Source organism: Balaenoptera musculus, chromosome 15 (genome assembly GCF_009873245.2).
Source record: "Balaenoptera musculus isolate JJ_BM4_2016_0621 chromosome 15, mBalMus1.pri.v3, whole genome shotgun sequence".
NCBI classification, from domain to species: Eukaryota; Metazoa; Chordata; class Mammalia; order Artiodactyla; family Balaenopteridae; genus Balaenoptera; species Balaenoptera musculus.
This window is the reverse complement of record NC_045799.1, coordinates 27,448,498-27,468,378: the sequence shown is the minus strand read 5'-3', so window position 1 is coordinate 27,468,378 and position 19,881 is coordinate 27,448,498. Positions and strand designations below refer to the sequence as shown.

The following is a 19,881-nucleotide window of genomic DNA, read 5'->3' as shown; positions in this document are numbered from 1 at the left end:
GCAAAGTGCTGAACTTACATAGCATTTCTGGGAAGCATTTGGGGGAATAGTGTTGGGTTCAGATGTGAGGATGAGTTGATGACAACTTAGAAGTGTGTACACTGAAGTGTATCCAGCGTTGATTGACTGACTTTCAAAGCATAACACTATCATGAATAATCTGGCTTTCAGAGGTGTGTTCGCTGAAGCAAGTTGTCACTGATCAATGAGAAAGATTTAAAACTTTTCAAAGTATTTATCTGTTATCATGGCTATAGAACTGTCAGTCTTTCCCCAGGAATGTGGGGGGGTTTTATTCTCACAAGAGAAGAGAAACTTCAGAGGAATGCAGTGAGGCAAATGACAGAAAAGGAACTCCAAAAGATCAGTGAGAAGGAGCAGCCCAAAAGTTAGGAGGAAAACAAAGAATGAGTGAAGTCACAGAAGCCAAGTTAAGATTTTCAAGGAGGAAATGAACTATGGTTGGAAATGCTACCAAGAGGCAGAGTGGGATATAATTTGAGCAACATCCATGAAAATTTTAAAAACAAAGTCCACTGGTGACCTTGGCCACAGTCAGTTCAATAGAACAATAACCAGAAAAGTAAATTGTAATGAGTTGAGGAGAAGCAGAGAAATAGAAAGATAATTAGCAAGCATAGCTACTCTCCTTTTGACAAAATGGAACTAAAGATGGAGAAAAAATAACATATTAGTAGAGGTAAGACATAAAAAGTAAAATTAGAATTTTACCTTTAAAAGATAGTGTTGGTTGTAATTGAGGGCACAAGCCTCCTAGATTTTCAAGAAGTAAAAGACCTTAACAATCATCAGAAAGAACAACAGCATCCAATGTTCCAATTCCTTTCACAATAATCACCAAATAGATCTTCAGCATCACAACTTGAAACCTTGGCAAGACAACTTATTCTATATTACAACAGCTGGTTAGGAATGTCTTCAATGGGTTAAGATGTATTTGTCTACAAGACCTCCACCTACTGCCCTATGCATCATTCCCACTAGTGTGGTCCCCCTCTGAGCCCGATATAGCACAGATTAAGCAATGGCTCTGCCTAAACCCTTCAGCACTTCCTCAATTGACTCAAGCATATTCTCTGCCCCATCATTACTGACTGATCTAGATTCATCTTGTCACTCCAGTTTTTTCCAGCCTTCTCTCTCTCACAGGTTTGGATCCAGAATAGGACAGATAATCTCACCATGCAAAACTCAGTCTCACCATGATTTCCAAAGGATGAAAGACACACAAGTGTGGCAGGTGCATGAATTTTAATGAAGGGTATTGGCAGCAGGTTGAAGATGGTGATCACTAGCACTCAAGATATTTTTGGCCAGCGGTTCTCTTGGCTCCAGTCATTTTTTCCCTCTTCGCCAGAAATGTCTATTCTTACGTAGGAATGGAGGCAGCATGATTGATAATTTCTGCAATAGAGGTAGGGTTGTTCAGACTTTTTGCAAGAGGCTCTACAGATTCCCAAGTTACCCATGCATCGAAGGATGTGACGTTTGCCTGGCCAAAAAAAAAAAAGGAGTTAATTTCTATTTAGCAGTAACAGATCTGACAAATCAGAGAGCATAGTAAAAACATAAAGGGCTAAAACAATAATGAGATACCATGGCACACCTATTAAAATGGCCCAAACCTGGAACATTGAAAACATTAAATGCTGGCAAGGAAGTGGAGCAACAGGAAGTCTCACTCATGGATGGTGAGAATGAAAAATGGTATAGCCATTTTGAAAGACAGTTTGGCTGTTTCTTACAAAGCTAAGCATACTCTGACCATATGATCCTATAATTCCACTCCTTGTTATTTACCCAAAGGACTTGAAATTTTATGTCCAGACAAAAATCTGCACACAGATGTTTATAATAGCTTAATTTATAAATGCCAAAATTTGGAGGCAACCAAGATGCCCTTCAGTATGTGAGAGGATAAATGAACCATGATACATCCAGACGACGGAATATTATTCAGGGCTAAAAAAAGAAATGAGCTATCAAACTATGAACAGACATGGAGGAAGCTTAAATGCATGTTACCAAGTGAAAGAAGCCAAACTGAGAAGGTTACATACTGTATGGTTCCAACTATACAACATTCTGGAAAAGGATACAATAAGAAGATCAGTGGTTGCCAGGGGTTGGAATGGGGGAAGAGATGAGTAGGTAGAGCACAGAGGATGTGGGGGGTGGTGAAAGTACTCTATGTGATACTATAATGTTGGATTCATGTCATTATATATTTGTCCAAACTCATAAAATGTACAACACCAAGAGTGAATCTTAATGTCACAGATCTTAATGTAAACTATGGGCTTGGGGTGATTATGATGTGTCAATGTAGATTCATCAATTGTAATAAAGTACCACTCTGGTGGGAGATGTTAGTAATAGGGGAGGCTGTGCATGAGGGGGGCAGAGAACATATGGGAAATCTCTGTGCCGCCTTCTCAATTTTGCTGTGAATCTAAAACTGGCCTAAAAAAATAGTCTTTTTTTAATGAATACCTTAAAAAATAAATAAAGCTGTTATGAACATTTATCTACAGGTTTTGGAACTAAATTTTCATTTCTCTGGAATAAATGCCCAAGAGTGCATTTGCTGGGTAGTATGGTCATTGTATATTTAGTTTAGTTTTTTTTAAAAGAAACTGCCAAACTATTTTCCAGAGTGTGGTTTGTACCATTAACATTCACAGCATTGTATAAAAGATTCAGTTTCTCTGCATCCTTGTCAGCATTTGGTATTGTCACTATTTTAAATTTTAACTGTTCTAATAGGTATGCAGGTAATCACATTGTGGTCTTAATTTGCATTTTCCTAATGCTAATGATGTTGGACATCTTTTATGTGCTTATTTGCCATCTATATATCCTCTTCAGGGAAATATCTTTTCATGTTTTTCTTCTAATTGGACTGCGTGCTTTTTTCTGTTGAGTTTTGAGAGTTGTTTCTATATTCTAGATACAAGTTCTTTGTCACATATGTGGTTTGCAAATATTTCTCCCAATCTGTAATTTGTCTTTTCATCTACCCTTTTCACAGGGTCTCTCAGAGTGAAAGTTTTAAATTTTGATTAAGTCCAATTTATTGTTTTTTTTTTTTTCTTTTATGGATTGTGCTCTTCATCTCTAAGAACTTTTCACCTAGCCCTAGATCTGAAAGTTTTTCCTATTTTTTCTTCTAGAAGTTTACATTTAAATCTATGATCCATTTTGAGTTGATTTTTGTGTAAGTTGTGAGGTTTAGATTGAGAGTCTTTTTTTTTTTTTTTTGCCTACAGATATCCAATTGCTACAGCAACATTTGTTGAAAAAGATATCTCTCTTCCATTGGATTGCTTTTGCACATTTGTGAAAAATCAGTTGGTTTCACTTGTGTAGGGCTATTTCTGAGTTTCCTATTCTGTTTCATTGATCTGTGCATCTTATCTCTCCACCAGGACGACACAATCTTGGTTACTTTAGCTATATATGTCTTGAAATCTGGTAGAATGATTCCTCCAACTTTGTTCTTTGTTTTAGCTATTCTCATTCCTTTGCTGATTTCTCTACAGATGAGATATAGACAGAATAATCTTGTCTATATCCGCAAAAAACCTTTCTGTGATTTTGTTAGAAATTCTGTTAAATGTATCTATCAATTTAAGGAGAATTGACATCTTTCCTAGTTGAATCTTACAATCTATAATCACAGTATATCTCTTCATTTATTTATATCTTCTTCGGTTTTTTTATCAGCATTCTATAATTTTCAGCCTACAATTTCTGTATATGTTTTATTAGATATACACTTAAACATTTTATTTTTTTGGAATGATTGTGAATGATATTGTGTTTTTAATTTCAGTGTTCATATGTTCAGTGATAAGATATAGAAATATAATTGATTTTTGTATGTTTATCTTGTATCCTGTGATCTTGCTAAACTTACTTATTAGTTCTAGATTTTTTTGTAGATTGCTTTGTATTTTCAATATAAACTATTATGACATCTGCAAATACAGTTTTATTCCTTCCTTTCTAATCTGAATGCCTTTATTTCCTTTTCTTGCCTTAATGCACTGGCTAGAACTCCCCAGAATTAAAAGGAATGATCTATCTATCCACATAACTTGGATGGATCTCAAGAACATAATGTTGAGTGAAAAAAGCCAATCTCAAAAGATCAAATATGATTCTATTTATACAACAGTCTTAAAAAGACTAAATTATAGAGATGAGAAAAAGATTAGTGGTTGTCAGGGATTAGGGATAGCGACAGAGGGTGAGGGCAGAGAGGAGGAGTCTGTGCCACTAGAAAGGAAGTAGCAGGAGGGAGATCTTTATGGTGATTAGAATAATCTTGATTATAATGATGGTTACATTACACTTGTGATAAAATGTCATGGAAGTATGCACATGCATTGCACCAATAGCAGTTGTACTGCTGTACAAACAGAAGCTGAACTGAGCTTAAGCTACACCAGCAGGCCTATGTATCAACCCCAGGAAAGGTCCAGGACAGGCACCCAGTCTTCCCTGTTTGGGGTCACAATGCGTCTACAGCTGCCAGGTAAACGCCCCCATCCCAGGGGGTCTACTCTCCACTGACCAAGTTTCTAATCCTCTCACCCCTCAGCCTACAAGGAAAGAAAGAGATTCAAGGAGGCCTTATAAGCACAAAAATGACACTCTTCCTGTCATATCTCCTGGAGATAAAATCCCTTTCTACTTTCCTTGAGAAAGAGGGCCAATGTGAGATTTGCATCCAAAAGAAGGGTGTACAGAAGGGTGCATTTAAGATGGTAGAGCAGGCAGGCAAGCCTGCTTCAAACTTTCCCCCAGGAGAGAGGCCTTGGCACTGCTGAAAGGGGTTTCAAAGGTGCTCAAACTAACCTCAAAACTTTTGTCAGGTCTTTGCAGCTCCTAACACCTGCCCTCCTATCAGCCCCATATCACTGTGTGCCACCGCTCACTGTATCACCCATGGCAACCTAACATCATCTTCAATGTTCCTGCAGCCCTCTCACCAGAAGTCAGAGAAATCCTGCTTATTAATCCCAGCATTGTCTTGGACCTGCTTATGAACATAGGTCACTTTTCCTCCTTGGGCCTCCGTTTCCCCATCTGTGAAATGAGAAGACAGGGGAAAGTTGCATAGATCAGAGATTCTCACAGTTTGAGGGCTATCTGGAATCGAGAAAGTTTGACAGGGAGTTGCGGGGGTGGGGGTCTTATCTCCCAAAAGAATAATCTAAGGGAATTTTCAAAATTTCACATGCCCAGACTCTAAGTCCAGAGATTCAAACAAAGGGGTTAAGTGTCTTCTGAAGACTTATGGTGACCCAACAGTGAGCTCCAAGCCCTTTTTTTCACCCCCACCATCCTATCACTCCTGATGGTTGTCTCTACGTAAAGCACAGAGGAGTTTCTTAATAAATGTTGTTGACTGAGTGTAGAGTCCATGCCTCATAATGAATTAATTTTGTGGGAGCATGAAAGGCTGTGTGTGAAGAAGTTAACACCAGGCCCCAGGTATTGGGGAATCCCTAGACTCTTCCCTCTCATGCTGTGAAATCTATGTGTTTTAAGAGCAAACACTAATGAATGAATTATAAGAATCCACTTGAGTAAGACCCAGGAGCTGCTCTGCAACCTTCCTAACATGGCCAGCTAGAGCCAAATATACCTGAGGCAGTGGTCCTCTGATCCCTCTAGCCCAGAAAGGATCCCTCGCTGATTCATGCCTGGTGCATCAGCCATTTGTACACCCTCCCCAAATCCATTCATGCTTTCACACATGAATTCATCTTTCACCTATTCATTCACCCACGAAACACTAAGTCACGTCTGACCTGAGGGCTGGGCTTAACACCAGGCATACAGATGTAAATAAGATGTTGTCTCAACCCCTAAGGCTTCATCTGGTATGTGTGTATTTGGGATTAGTGAGAAGGGGACAGTGATTGAAATAATTACACAAGAACATGATATGTGCCATACCTTCTTAAGAATGATACTTTGTGAAGCCAGTCAGAACTTACTTTGAGGGCTTCCCTGGTGGCACAGTGGTTGAGAATCTGCCTGCTAATGCAGGGGACACGGGTTCGAGCCCGGTCTGGGAAGATCCCACATGCCGCAGGGCAAACTGGGCCCGTGAGCCACAAACTACTGAGCCTGCGCGTCTGGAGCCTGTGCTCCGCGACAAGAGAGGCCGCGACAGTGAGAGGCCCGCGCACCGCGATGAAGAGTGGCCCCCGCTTGCCACAACTAGAGAAAGGCCCTCGCACAGAAACGAAGACCCAACACAGCCAAAGATAAATAAATTTAAAAAATAAAATTAAATTAATTAAAAAAAAAAAAGGAACTTACTTGAACCCCTGCTCTATCTTAATGCTGTGTGACCTTGGCTAATATATCACCTCTCTAGACCTCAGTTTCCTCATCGGTAAGATAGGGATAAATAAGAGGGTTGTATAAGAACAGGATGATTTCAGGCCTATAAACACCAAGCACAGTGCCTGGCACATAAGAGGTGTCAATGGTAACTATTATATACCTACTATTATTATAATAATTAAGAAATAGTGAGACAGAGCTATGTAAAGGCTTTCAGTGGAAGGGACATTAAGTGGGCTCTGCAGGGTGAGAAGGAGTCATCACAGAGATGAGCCTGGTGATGGGGACAAGGTGGACGGGAACCATGGGCCAAGGCAGCATGAGGGGCAGGGGGAGGTAAGGTGAGAGCTGAAGAGAAAGTCTGTGAGTGGCAGTCATGGGAAATGAAGCTGGGCCACCATGTGAAGGTCTTGAATGCCCAATCCTGAGCAGTGAGGACCAAAGGAAGATATCTAAGCAGGAGAGCAACATAGTCAGATGAATTTCCAGAAAGAATCCTTCTGAAAACAGAGGCTAAAGCAAAGAAAATCTGGAGGCAGGGAGGCCAGCAAGGAAGTACCTTGGATGGGACCATCCAAGGCCGCAAGGCACAGGTAGCTCTGGTGTGCAACCTGAGAGTCCCCAGATCACAGACAGGCATTGAGACTGTGAAAGCACAGGTTCTGCAGCTCCTGCCTCTGAAGTGGGCTTGGAGATGGGTTATGAGGCAGAGCACGATCTGAATTCCAGACACAGCCCTAGTGGTTGTGGGTCCAGGGACAAGAATACAAATGGAGGCTCTTGTATCATATGTTTGAATATTTAACAATTATAAGTCAAACTAACAAATGGGATAAAGAATTGCCCTTTATGAAATGTCCCTTCACAATGACCTGAAAGGTCAGATCTGGATTTATATTTCTTGGATTCTTCAGAGTTCCATGCAGCACAAGGGGAGCTGGCTCAGCTCACAGCCCAGATCTCTTCCTGCCTAACCCCAGCTCCGCCCAATTCTGTGAGGAGTCTCATGCACAGATGTGAACACTCCACCCTGAACATCCAAGCTCTGCGCACAGCCCCTGCAAAGAGGAATGTCCCTTGGCACTCCTCCTGCTTAGGGGTGCACCCAGAGTGGACCCCACCCTCCAAGGGTAAGCCTGGGGGAAAAGCCCATGCAGTCCCTGAAAGCAGGCACAAGGGTTCTTTGGGTGAGGAATTCCAGGCCCCACATACTCAAAGCATGGTCTAGTGGAGGGGAAGGGAGAGCGGGCACTATCTCTAGGTGGATATATTCCCATTGTCCCCTACAACTCCTCACCCTATGAGGAGACACTTAGCCAGAGGAAGCCCAGAGTAGGACCAGGATCAGAGGAGGAGAGGTCTCTCTTTCCAGAGTCTAAGAGCAGAAATATTGAAATGAGAAAAATTATCTCCATGGATAAGAATGAACTCCCTCTATCTGTCTCTGTGTCCTGCACCAAGCTTCACAGAGTATTCTTGGTCTCTGACGTCACTGTGGAGAACACAGTTCAGGGACGAATGACTGTGCTGGATAAAGGAGACCCAGAGAAGAGGATGTGAGATAACAAAGCCTGGGAAGACACTCAGGTCCTCTAGATTTCCAATCAGAATTCTTCATTGTTCCCCATGGTTTAGTCTTCTCCCAAACTAAATTCTTAGTTCAAATGAGACAGGTGCCTGTCTTCCTCAGAGTCTAACACAGTTAGAAGGCACACAGAACATATTCTTCACATACTTGAATAAAGCAGTGAGCAATAGCAACAGCTAACATTTACTGAGGGCTTACTATGTACTGGGCACTGTGCTCTACATTGTCTCATTTCATTCTCACCACAATCCAAGATAGATTTTGTTAATCCAATTTTACAGATGGGGAAGCTGAAGTTCTGAGAGGTGTATAGAGTCTAACAGTGGTAAGGGGCCTAGCTGAGGTGAATGAATGAATAAATAAATCACAGAAGAAACATAAAAACAACTGATGAAAAATTCGATTATAAATGAGTAAATTTATGTGCTTTATCTTTTTTTAGTACTTGGAAACCTTCTGATCTTTGGGGCTGTGAGCTCTCAAGCATCAAAAGGCATGTCAGCCAACTTCCCTAGAAATCCAAGGATTTGGGCTCTGCTCAGTCCCTGCCCACCCCAGCTCATTCACCCCCAAGACAGACCAATTCTCCCATCCCAAGGATGCTCCCACTCTCCAGGTAGCAGCTGTGTCTTTAAGTCTCTTGGCTTCCCACACATGCTCCTCAACCCACTCCTGATCCAATATCCTTTCCTGCATCTGGTAGATGAGAACCATGTTCAAGACTGTAATCATCACCCCATCGCCTTGGCCCACCCCCATTGGCTTCTCTCTGCTAACTCTTAACGTCCTTCCTGCCATCCCCTTACCCTCAATCCATTTGGAGTATCATTCCTCATGAATGACAGACACAAGAAACAGATTTGTGAGTTTTAATGGAATGTAGGAACTAAGGAACCTGAAGCAAAGTCATTTCTATCCATGATTTCCATGTATCTTCCCTGTATTGTCAGGTTTGGCCATGGCCTACTTGTTCATTCGCATGAGGAGTGGTCCAAGGGAGCATTCAATCAATTGTCATTGGTACAATTGTCAAATAGCGACTAAGGATACAGCACCGTTTACGATTTGAGCAATGTGTGATGCTGTCTTCATCATTTTTGCACACCAACTGGCATTGTCCATTCAGCCAACAGTCTGTTACTGGGCATAGGAACAACCATTAAGTAGATGTTAGTATCCCTCAAGTGGAGAGACAAGAAGAGGCAGAGGAGGAGCAGGAGGTCAGGGGAGAAGGGGAGGGAGAGAGTTGAGTAGGTAGTGTTAGACCCAATCCCAGGAAAGGAGAGAAGAGATCTTGCAAGGGGAAAAAACTGAGATAATTGTTCCAAGGTTGGGAACTCAAGGTTTTTAAGAAAGCCTTCTTCAGAAACCCAACTTTCTGTCTTCCTATCCCACAACCTCCTACTCCTAACTTTGAGATCAAATGATGCCAATGAAGTTCCTACTTGATGGTGCTTGAGAATAATGGGAAAAAGACAATGAACATCTGTCTTATTAGGGAATGGAGGAGATTCATCCATGTTTCCACAGATTCGGCTTATTATCAGTTGTCTAGATTGAACCCAACAAGTCCCAGCTCCAGCCATAGCCCAATCTCCAATCCTCCTTGACCCCATATTCACCCAATTCAAACTGAAATACCAGTCCAATCTTAACTAGAATTCCCAGCCTTACCCAACTCAATGCCTCTGGAGCCCCAACTCCAAGCCAAACCCAAATCTAATCAAGTCACCAACCTCAATCCTGGGTAACAGTCCATCACCTAGCTGAACCTCAAACACCCTGCACCATCCAGTACCAACTCCCAACCTCAGCTCAAGCCCCAATCTAATCCCCAGCACCAGCTCCACTCAACCAAAAATCCCATGTCCCCTCCAGCCTACTCCAAACCATCAAGGAAGCCCAGCTCCTCACCTCTGGCTCATCCTCATCTTCCCTCTATTATTCCAATCCCAAAGTCTTTCCACCTCATCACAACTCACCCCCAGCCTTCAGTGTAATCTCCCAAAGCCCCCAAGGAGTCTCCAACCTGCACCAGACCCTTCACCCCTAAACCCTCTTCCAAGATTCCAGCAGAACACTAACTTGCTCTTAAGTGTTAGTGCTCCAACATCTATCATCCCACCACCTTGGCAAAAATGAACCAGAGAGAGATGTGGACATGAGACGATTGTGAGAAACCTCCCAAAGCCACATGAAATGAGAAAAGGCTTCAGATGCTGCCCACAGTGAGGGGGAAGAGGAAGGGGAGAAGTTTATGACCAAGATCCCAGGCATTTGAGAGACACCCAAGTTACCTGATACCACTGGTTCCATGGTCAGAAGGATGGCAAGAAACAGGAAAGAAGAAACTTCATGGCTGGAAGGTTCACAGGAGAAGGTAGGTGGCCTGTGCTACAGGGTATGGAAATAGAGTTCTCCTCCACAGGGATGAGCCTTGCTTTTGTTGGCAGGACCGTGGCCAGTGAATTATAGCAGAAGAGGATTATATCAGATCAGCCAAGCCAAAGGACAATGTGTAGCAAATGTCGTAACAAAGCACAAGACGAGAGTTATGGGAACTGGCCAGCATCCATGCCAAAAAAATGCCTTTCCCTCCGGGTAAGGAGACAGGCAAATTAAAGCCATTTGGCCTTTGAGATTCACAAAGGAATTAATTATTAAAGCATAAATGGCAAATCAAGAAACATTTAATTTTTAAAAATACTTATCTCAACTTTCTACAGAAAGATACACACATGTATGTCCTTCTGAACCTTGAACTTGCCAATCTCATACCCAGTTCAAACCCTTAGCATTTGTAATTTGTTCTTCCTGAAAAGTTCTTCCTTCAGAGCTTCCCATGGCTGGCTCCTGTTCATCATTCAGTCTCATCTTAAATGTCACTTTCTTGGAGAGGCTTTCCCTGGTCACCTTAGATTAACAGTACTCCCACCTACAGTCACTCTGCATCATAATAACTTTTGTGACCTTCATACAGTTATCTGTTGGGTTTTTTTTAGCATCTTTATTGGAGTATAATTGCTTTACAATGCTGTGTTCGTTTCTGCTGTATAACAAAGTGAATCAGCTATACATATATCCCCATATCTGTTCCCTCTTTCGTCTCCCTCCCACCCTCCCTATCTCATCCCTCTAGGTGGACACAAAGCACGGAGCTGATCTCCCTGTGCTATGCGGCTGCTTCCCACTAGCTATTTATTTTACATTTGGTAGTGTATATATGTCCATGCCACTCTCTCACTTCGTCCCAGCTTACCCTTCCCCCTCCCCATATCCTCAAGCCCATTCTCTATGTCTGCGTCTTTACTCCTGTCCTGCCCCTAGGTTCTTCAGAACCTTTTTTTTTCTTTTTGATTTCATATATATGTGTTAACATACGGTATTGTTTTCTCTTTCTGACTTACTTCACTCTGCATGACAGTCTCTAGGTCCATCCACCTTACTACAAATAACTCAGTTTCGTTTCTTTTTTTTTTTTTCCAGTTTTTTTTTTTTTTTTTTATTTATTTATTTATTTATGGCTGTGTTGGGTCTTCGTTTCTGTGCGAGGGCTTTCTCCAGTTGCGGCAAGCGGGGGCCACTCTTCATCGCGGTGCGCGGGCCTCTCACTATCACGGCCTCTCTTGTTGCGGAGCACAGGCTCCAGACGCACAGGCTCAGCAATTGTGGCTCACGGGCCTAGTCGCTCTGCAGCATGTGGGATCTTCCCAGACCAGGGCTCGAACCCGTGTCCCCTGCATTGGCAGGCAGATTCTCAACCACTGCGCCACCAGGGAAGCCCAGTTTCGTTTCTTTTTATGGCCAAGTAATATTCCATTTTATATATGTACCACATCTTCTTTATCTATTCATCTGTCAGTGGACACTTAGGCTGCTTCCATGTCCTGGCTATTGTAAATAGAGCTGCAGTGAACATTGTGGTACATGACTCTTTTTGAATTATGGTTTTTCTCAGGGTCAGTTATCTGTTCTTTTTCAATTTATTTTACATGTTTAATCTTTGTCTCTCCCATTAGAATGTCAGAAGTTTGCTTGTAACTCCAGTGCCCATAACATCACCTGGTGTATTAACTAGGATATTAATTCAACTGTTTTTACAGACGTTCTCCCCCAGCAGTAATTCTAAAAGACAGACATTGATTTCTTTCTTATGTGAAAGAAATTTCTTTCTTATGTAAAAAGCTTCATGAGTAAAACCAGGGAGCAAGATTCCTTCTGGCTTGATTCTGTGCCATCCTTATCAGGCAGCTTTATTTGGAGATCCAAGGGGGCTGCTATGGTTCCCACCACAAGTCCCCAGTGCAGCCATCAAGGAGAAGAGAAAGAAGGAAATGAAGTGCACACCTTTCCCTTAAAGACCCCACCAGAATCTGCACACATCGCTTCCATTCTAGTCCATTGGCCAGAGCTCGTCAGACGGCCATACTTAGCTACAAGGTAGGCTAGAAATAGTTTCTTTATTCTGGGCAGCCATGGCTAGCTAAAGTTCAGGAGTTGTCTTACTAAGAAGGGGAAGACAGATACTAGGGAAGAGCTAGCAATTTCTGACACACCGGGTACATTGCAGGTGTTTTAATAAATATTTGTAGACTGAATAAATAATGTATACATTGAATAAGGTTTTAAGAAGGGATCTATATGGGGGAGGCAACCCAAGTACTTCTAGAGTGTAGAGAAAGTATGTGGACCGTGCCCCTTCAGCCAAGCTTCTGAAGAAGCTGAATAAGGCTGGACCCTTTAAGAGACTACACACTACTATATACAAAATGATAACTAATGAGAACCTACTGTATAGCACAGGGAACTCTACTCAATACTCTGTGATGACCTATATGGAATAGAATCTAAAAAGAGTGGAGATATATATATATATATATATATATATATATATATATATAACCGATTCAGTTTGCTGTGCACCTGAAACTAACACAACATTGTAAATCAACTATACTCCAATAAAAACTAATTTAAAAAAGAGACTATGAAAGGAGACAGGGAAAGAAGAGAATTCTAGAATCCTAGAATACTGGAGTAAGGTAAATTTTCTGAGCTTCCTATGAAAAAATACAAATCATAACAGCTCCTGATTTAATTAAATGGAAGAACTTTTATAAATTGTTTAGCAAAGTACCTGACACATAGTAGTGCTGAATAATTAGTAACTATCTTTATGATTGTTTTTCATCATTGTTAGTATTATCATTCTCATATTTATCATTATTATCATCATCCTCAGAACAATCCTCAGAAGTGGAAATCATAAACCTCCAACTCACACGTGACAAAATTGAGACTTAGGTAAAGTGAACAGCTCAACGGCCACCTGGGTGGGGAGAAGAGTGGAGAATAGAAAGCAGATTTCCAAAGAGGAAATTCAGGAGAATGGTTGGTAAGCAGCTGTGGCTGTGAATGTTTTAAATAGAAGGGGAGGTGAGGCAGACACCAAACCATCATACAGGACCTTCAATGCCATGCTCAGGGGTTTGGAATTCATCTGTAAGCAATGGGAAATAGTAAGATCTTTTAGAGAGGAACATGGTGGCATGGTCAGATTTTTTTTTCTTTACCTAGAAAAATCACTCTGCAGTCCGTGTTGAAGATAATTGCCAGGGCAGAGGCAAAAAAGGGAAGATTTACTAAAGAGGCTATTTCTTCCCCAGGAAATCACAGGGCCTTCAACATAACTGAGAGAGATAAACAAAAGGAGTGTGAGAGAAGAAAAACACCACTGAAAGCTGGAACCCTCAGAGAAGACACCCTCCTCCAAGCTGTGGGAGTAGCCACAGTCACCAGCTAATGAGCACTGACTCTCTGTTAGGTTGGTGACAAGTATTTCACAGGTATAGTCTCACTTCATCCTCACACAACCAGATAGAGTTTTTCCCACATTGTACTAGCTTGAAAACTAAAATTGAGAAGTGCAAGCAATTTGCCCAAGTGACCAAATGGGGAATCCAGGATTTGAACGCAAGTCTGACTGGCTCCCAATTACGGTGTTTCTATCCACAACCTGGTCTCCTATTGTTTCTTCAGACTTGGGCTAGCAGGGGTCCCAGTTAAGCGAGGAAGCCAGTCAGAAGGAAACCTTTAGTGATTCTTGCCTAGAAAAATTTGAAGAGTCTTTGCAGAAAGAAGGTAGAGGTAAGATCAGAGAAATGAAGGTCATTTGTTTGTGACCCTCCTTATTTTATAACAGGTTTATTGAAGTATAATTTACATGCCATAAAATCCACTCATTAAGTGTACAATGCAATGAGTTTTATAGAGTTGTATAATACCACTGTCACTATAGTCCAATCTTGAATGTTTCCATCACCCCAAAAATACCCTTCATACCCATTTGCAGTTACTACCCACTCCACCCTCAGCCATGATGAAACCACTTTTTTTTTTTTTTTTTTTTTTTTTTTGGCTGTGTTGGGTCTTCGTTTCTGTGCGAGGGCTTTCTCTAGTTGCCGCCAGCGGGGGCCACTCTTCATCGCGGTGCACGGGCCTCTCACTATCACGGCCTCTCTTGCTGCGGAGCACAGGCTCCAGACGCGCAGGCTCAGTAATTGTGGCTCACGGGCCTAGTCGCTCTGCGGCATGTGGGATCTTCCCAGACCAGGGCTCGAACCCGTGTCCCCTGCATTGGCAGGCAGACTCTCAACCACTGCGCCACCAGGGAAGCCCCCACTTTTGATAATAATATCATCGACTATGTATTAAGCATCATCTGGGGTTAATCCTCACAAGGAGGTACGTATGGCTAAGGAGGAAGCCATCGCTCAGAGAGATAAAATGACTGAACCAGGGGCCCTGAGGGGTCAGTGTTCCAAATTCAGAACTCTCTCCAAAAAGACCCAGACCAAGGGAAAGGTCCTGAGGAAACGTATTTGTAAAGATGTGGGAAATGTATCATTTTTTACGCTGAGGGGAAATACACTGTGTAACCAGAGATACTGAAAATACAAAAGAAGAGGGTGTTTGCTGATGGAGAAAAATTCAAGCAGCAACAGGAGATGGAGTCAAAGAATTAAATAAAAACACTGGACCTCAACAGAGGGAGACCTCTTTTGAGAGAAAGGGGGTTTACAGAATGACTTCATAGCATTGTCCTTAAAACCTTAAACTTTTATGTCAAGCAGACCTGAATTCAAATTCAGCCTCTGCGACTTGCTATCTGTGTGACTGCTGTAGATATTTGTCTCTTCTGTTTTGGTTTTTTTGCCTGTCTACCATCTGTATCCATCTTCCCATTTGGGATAATCCACTCACCATAGCAGTCTTGGGAAGGGGTAGTGCCGCCTCCCATAGTTCAAACACTTGTTTTCCTTGCAGCCGAGATGTGAGCACGTGGCCTAGGCTCAGCCAATCAGATGCTCCGTTTCTGTTCTTTGACTCAGATGCTCGGGATTCCAGGAAGCAGTAACAGTGGAGGGTTTATCTTAGCAAAAGAACCGCAGTGATATCCAGTGTCGGGGCAGTAGGGAAGCATGGCAACTAGGAGTGGAGCTCAGGGTCCCAAGCAATGGGGATCAGTGGCAGCTGTGTCCTCATTGAACTGGGTCTGAAGGGTGATTCTTCATTCTAGCTCTTCCTATCCCACCATTTTCTCAGCGTGACTCCGTGCATTCTCTGAGCTGCCAAATAGTCAAAGTTTCCTTTGCTAAAACCCTGGCAAGTTGTTTAACCAATTTAAGGATGATAATCATGTCTACCTGGTGGTTTGTTGTGACCTTGAAGTGGTTAAAAATGCCTATCCAGTGTTTAGCACAGTGCCTGGCAGGTAGTAAGTGCTCAATACATTTTAGTTACAATTTCTTTGTTTTGAGGTGAGAGAGAAAGGAATGGGAACCTTGAGCTGGTTTGGCCTCTACTGTCTCAGTGAAAGTGGAGCTAAGTTCCTCTGCTGGGTGGGTGGATGGGGCTTGGAGAAAACGGATAGTCTAGAGAAGCCACTGTGGGTGACGGAGGAGAGAGCTGCGAGGGTAAAAGCTGAGAGGGAGGCCGGGGCTGGACGGCCCAACAGGAAAACAGCACATACTCAGAACCCCCGGCAAGGCACAGGCCAAAAATAAAGTAAGAGAATCTGAAAACCCATTTTAATTTCAGCATAAGAAAATGTTTCGTGTCATTTCACAGATGTTCATTTTTATTCCAGAGTTGAGTATTGCTTTATTTTGAAAGCTACTTGGGCAGCACCGGGCACTTCTCTGTGTTTAAGATCACTCACTCCAGCTGTTGGCAGGACTTGCTCGGTGTGCAGTGGTGCTGATCAGGATGAGGGAGTGTGGGGGGCACCATCCAGCCGTGTGATGGAGATGCCAGGCATTGGGTTTGGTCTGGGGTTGGGGGCTGAGTATCTTACCATGTATCCTTAAGTATGTCATTCAGTGTCTGCAGGACACAGCATTGAATGAGACAACATAGCAAAATGTTGACAAGCTTGTATTCTGAAGTTAGACTCCTGGCTGTGTTACCTTGGAAATTTTAATTAACTCTGTACCTGTTTCCTCAGCTATACAATGGGGTAATAATAGTACTTATTTCATAAGTTTGTTAATGAGGATCAAATAAGTGAATACACTTAGAACACCACCTGACATTTAGTGACTGCAGTACCTGCTGTGATTATTGTAATAAACCAGAAGTTTCCAACCCAGAGATTCCAGGCCCTTCCTGATTACAGCTCTTTGCAATATTTCATAAGCCCCCTTATGAATCCTTGTATACACAGATTGCCCAAGAAACACTGCAATGATTCAGAGAAATGGCCTTGACTGAGATAAGGAGAAACTGAAAAAGATGGTTTCATAGCTATAGCACATTTATGTTTGGGTGTCTGGGTTTATGTTTGTATTGCATTTTGTTTATATGTACTTATCTGTATGCATATAAATCTGAGCATAGCTGTGTATGCTCAAATTTTGTGTATTTTATGTTTATTTTGTGCATGTGTTATTTGTAAGTATTTTGTGTATGTGAGTGCTTGAATGTATATGTTTAAGTATGTTTATACTTGCCTGCAGTTTGTGTGTAGACGTGTAATTGGTGTGTGGGTATGTGTCTGTGTACTTCTGAGTACATATCTGCTTGTGTGTTTGTTCTCAGATCTGCAAATGCCATGGCCTAGAGCTCTGTGCAGCTCAGGCCCTTTGTTCCCCTACATTCTAGGCTCTGGAATGTGACAGCTGCATGGTGATTTTTCTGCTAAGCTGGGAGATCTGGGCCAAGGCTAAGGGAAATGGCCGAAGGGGGAGCAGGGAACAAGGGCTGCCAAGGTGGCCAGCAAGCAGAGGCCACTGTGGGAAAAGAAGGCAGGAGACAGGGAAAGAGGCAGGCTTTGGTCAGAGAGCCAACTTGGCCGCTGGTTATTGTGTGGGACCTGGGACCCGCCAAGACCAGAATGGACTGTGACCTTGGCCTGTGTGATGCCTCCCACATGGGTACAGCCCGGCCTGGCCAGTGCTCTGAGACTGACACCACCCACTCCTGAAATCTTTATAAGTTGCATTTTGAAGTTCTTGAAGGGTCTACACACTTCCTACCGCCTGAATCCCACAGTGGAGAGGAGGAGGGAAGTACTAACTACCAAGTTCCCAGAGCAGGTACTTTTTACCTGATCTCATTTACTCCTCCCACCAACCTGTGAGGTTAATAACATGACAAGAAGGTAAAAGAAATGGGAACCATAAAATCACAGCCTTTTACAGACATCTCTCACTCCCATGCATTCACGTCAGCTCCTCACTTCTCCAGCGAGGAAGGAAAAGCATCCAGGTGACGGTCTGCGGCTCAGAGAAAGGTGATACAAGGGCCAAGTCCACATGCAAGTGTGGTGGGGCTATTAAAGAGTGTCTGGATACTAGAGAAACCCCTACACTACAGTATCCCTAACTGTGTCTTGTTTCAAGCAATATTCCGTAAAAGAAATAGATGCTAGTAAAATTCATTAAAATATTAATAGTCCCATACCAGTTATGAATGCCCCACCACATTCAAGCCTCAGGAAATGCTGTATTTCTTTTTTTTTAATTTAGCGCCAAGATACCACTTGCAAAGTTGGTGAGATGTCCAGGGTCAGGTGTTATTGGGGTTTCCTGACTTTCTCTACTTGTTCCTCATGGTTCTGGGAAATGAGGAAGGACCCGATCCTTATTCCATGATGATGATATTCATTTCTCTTGCTCCTCGTGTTCAGGATGCTGCTGATGAACTCTGTCGACTATTCATTGGGCGGTTCTGGGCAGCTGGAGAATTGCTCCTCACCATGGCTTTCTCCACCGACCACAAGTCCAACCATGCAGGCCTTTGCTGCTTCTCCCAGGACCACAGCCATCGTGGCTGTGTCCACAGTGGTTGCCTTCCATGCCGGAAACCCCATCTGAGTACCTGTCACGTTGGGGTGCTTTATCAAACACCCTTGAAACCAAACCCCATCTCTTGTCCCAGTCGTGGAGATTCAACATCCCCAAATGACAGGCCACTCGTCCTCTCTTGAACCTGAAGCAAAAAATCATCATCCCATTTCTGAGACAATCCAATCTAACTGCTCTCCTTGCACCTAGGCCTCCCTAACAAAGATGAGGGTAGGGGGAGAGAAAGAGTTGGCTTCAGGGCACAAACTCACACACACACACACACACATTTTCAATTCTCCAGTGAAAAACAGAGAACACAAAGTATCCCGGCTTTCCTTCCAATAACTGGGCAGAAAAAATTATCTTTTTACTCTTTTGCTAATGCTTCAAGTAAAATGGAAAAAGAAATGATCAGATAATTACTACATTAAATTCTTTTTTTTAACATCTTTATTGGAGTATAATTGCTTTGCAATGGTGTGTTAGTTTCTGCTTTATAACGAAGTGAATCAGCTATACATATACATATATCCCCATATATCCTCCTTCTTGTGTCTCCCTCCCACCCTTCCTATCCCACCCCTCTAGGTGGTCACAAAGCACCGAGCTGATCTCCCTGTGCTATGCGGCTGCTTCCCACTAGCTATCTATTTTACATTTGGTAGTGTATATATGTCCATGCCACTCTCTCACTTTGTCACAGCTTACCCTTCCCCCTCCCCATATCCTCAAGTCCATTCTCTAGTAGGTCTGCGTCTTTATTCCCGTCTTACCCCTAGGTTCTTCATGACCTTTTTTTTTTTTTTTCTTAGATTCCATATATATGTGTTAGCATACGGTATTTGTTTTTCTCTTTCTGACTTACTGCCACAATGTTTGTTTTAAAAATACTAAATACAGCACTTTCCTGGTGGTGCAGTGGTTAAGAATCCACCTGCCAATGCAGTGGACACGGGTTCGAGCCCTGGCCCAGGAAGATCCCACATGCCGCGGAGCAACTAAGCCTGTGAGCCACAACTATGGAGCCCGCGTGCCACAACTGCTGAAGCCTGCGAGCCTAGAGCCCATGGTCTGCAACAGGAGAAGCCACTGCAGTGAGAAGCCCGTGCACTGCAACGAAGAGTAGCCCCTGCTCACCACAACTAGAGAAAGCCCACGCACAGCAACAAAGACCCAACGTAGCCAATAATAAATAAATAAAATAAATAAATTTTGTTAAAAATACTAAATACTTTTGTATCACTGATCTCATCAATATGCAATAACTTTTCTTTTAGGGTGAGGCATGATATCCTCAAGAACTCCAGATATTCAGAGAAGACGTCAGCTGACTCACAAAAGCATGCCTTTCAATCTGCTCAGCAATAATGGAAGCATTGACCAATGCATCACAGTGATGGACAGTGTGACTGTCACCCATCCCTGCTAAGTGTCTTATAATCTCAATATGTATTTTTAATATCATTCCATGGTTATTGAATATCAGACACTTATACTATTCCTTTGTGAAGCTATGCCTGAAAGAGGGAATTTTCTTGTGAGGCCATTTCTGCTGTC

General features: G+C 42.6%; 1 protein-coding gene across 1 annotated transcript; it reads right to left on the bottom strand.

Moving 5' to 3' along the window:
* Nucleotides 1-1,319: 1,319 nt before the first annotated feature.
* Nucleotides 1,320-18,302, bottom strand: DEFB119 (defensin beta 119). Its single transcript, XM_036826719.1, has 3 exons — nt 18,252-18,302; nt 10,273-10,369; nt 1,320-1,513 (listed from the first exon to the last, which is right to left on the bottom strand). Exons 1-3 carry the CDS (start codon nt 18,300-18,302, stop codon nt 1,320-1,322), a joined length of 342 nt encoding a protein of 113 aa, XP_036682614.1.
* Between the last annotated feature and the right edge of the window lie 1,579 nt (nt 18,303-19,881).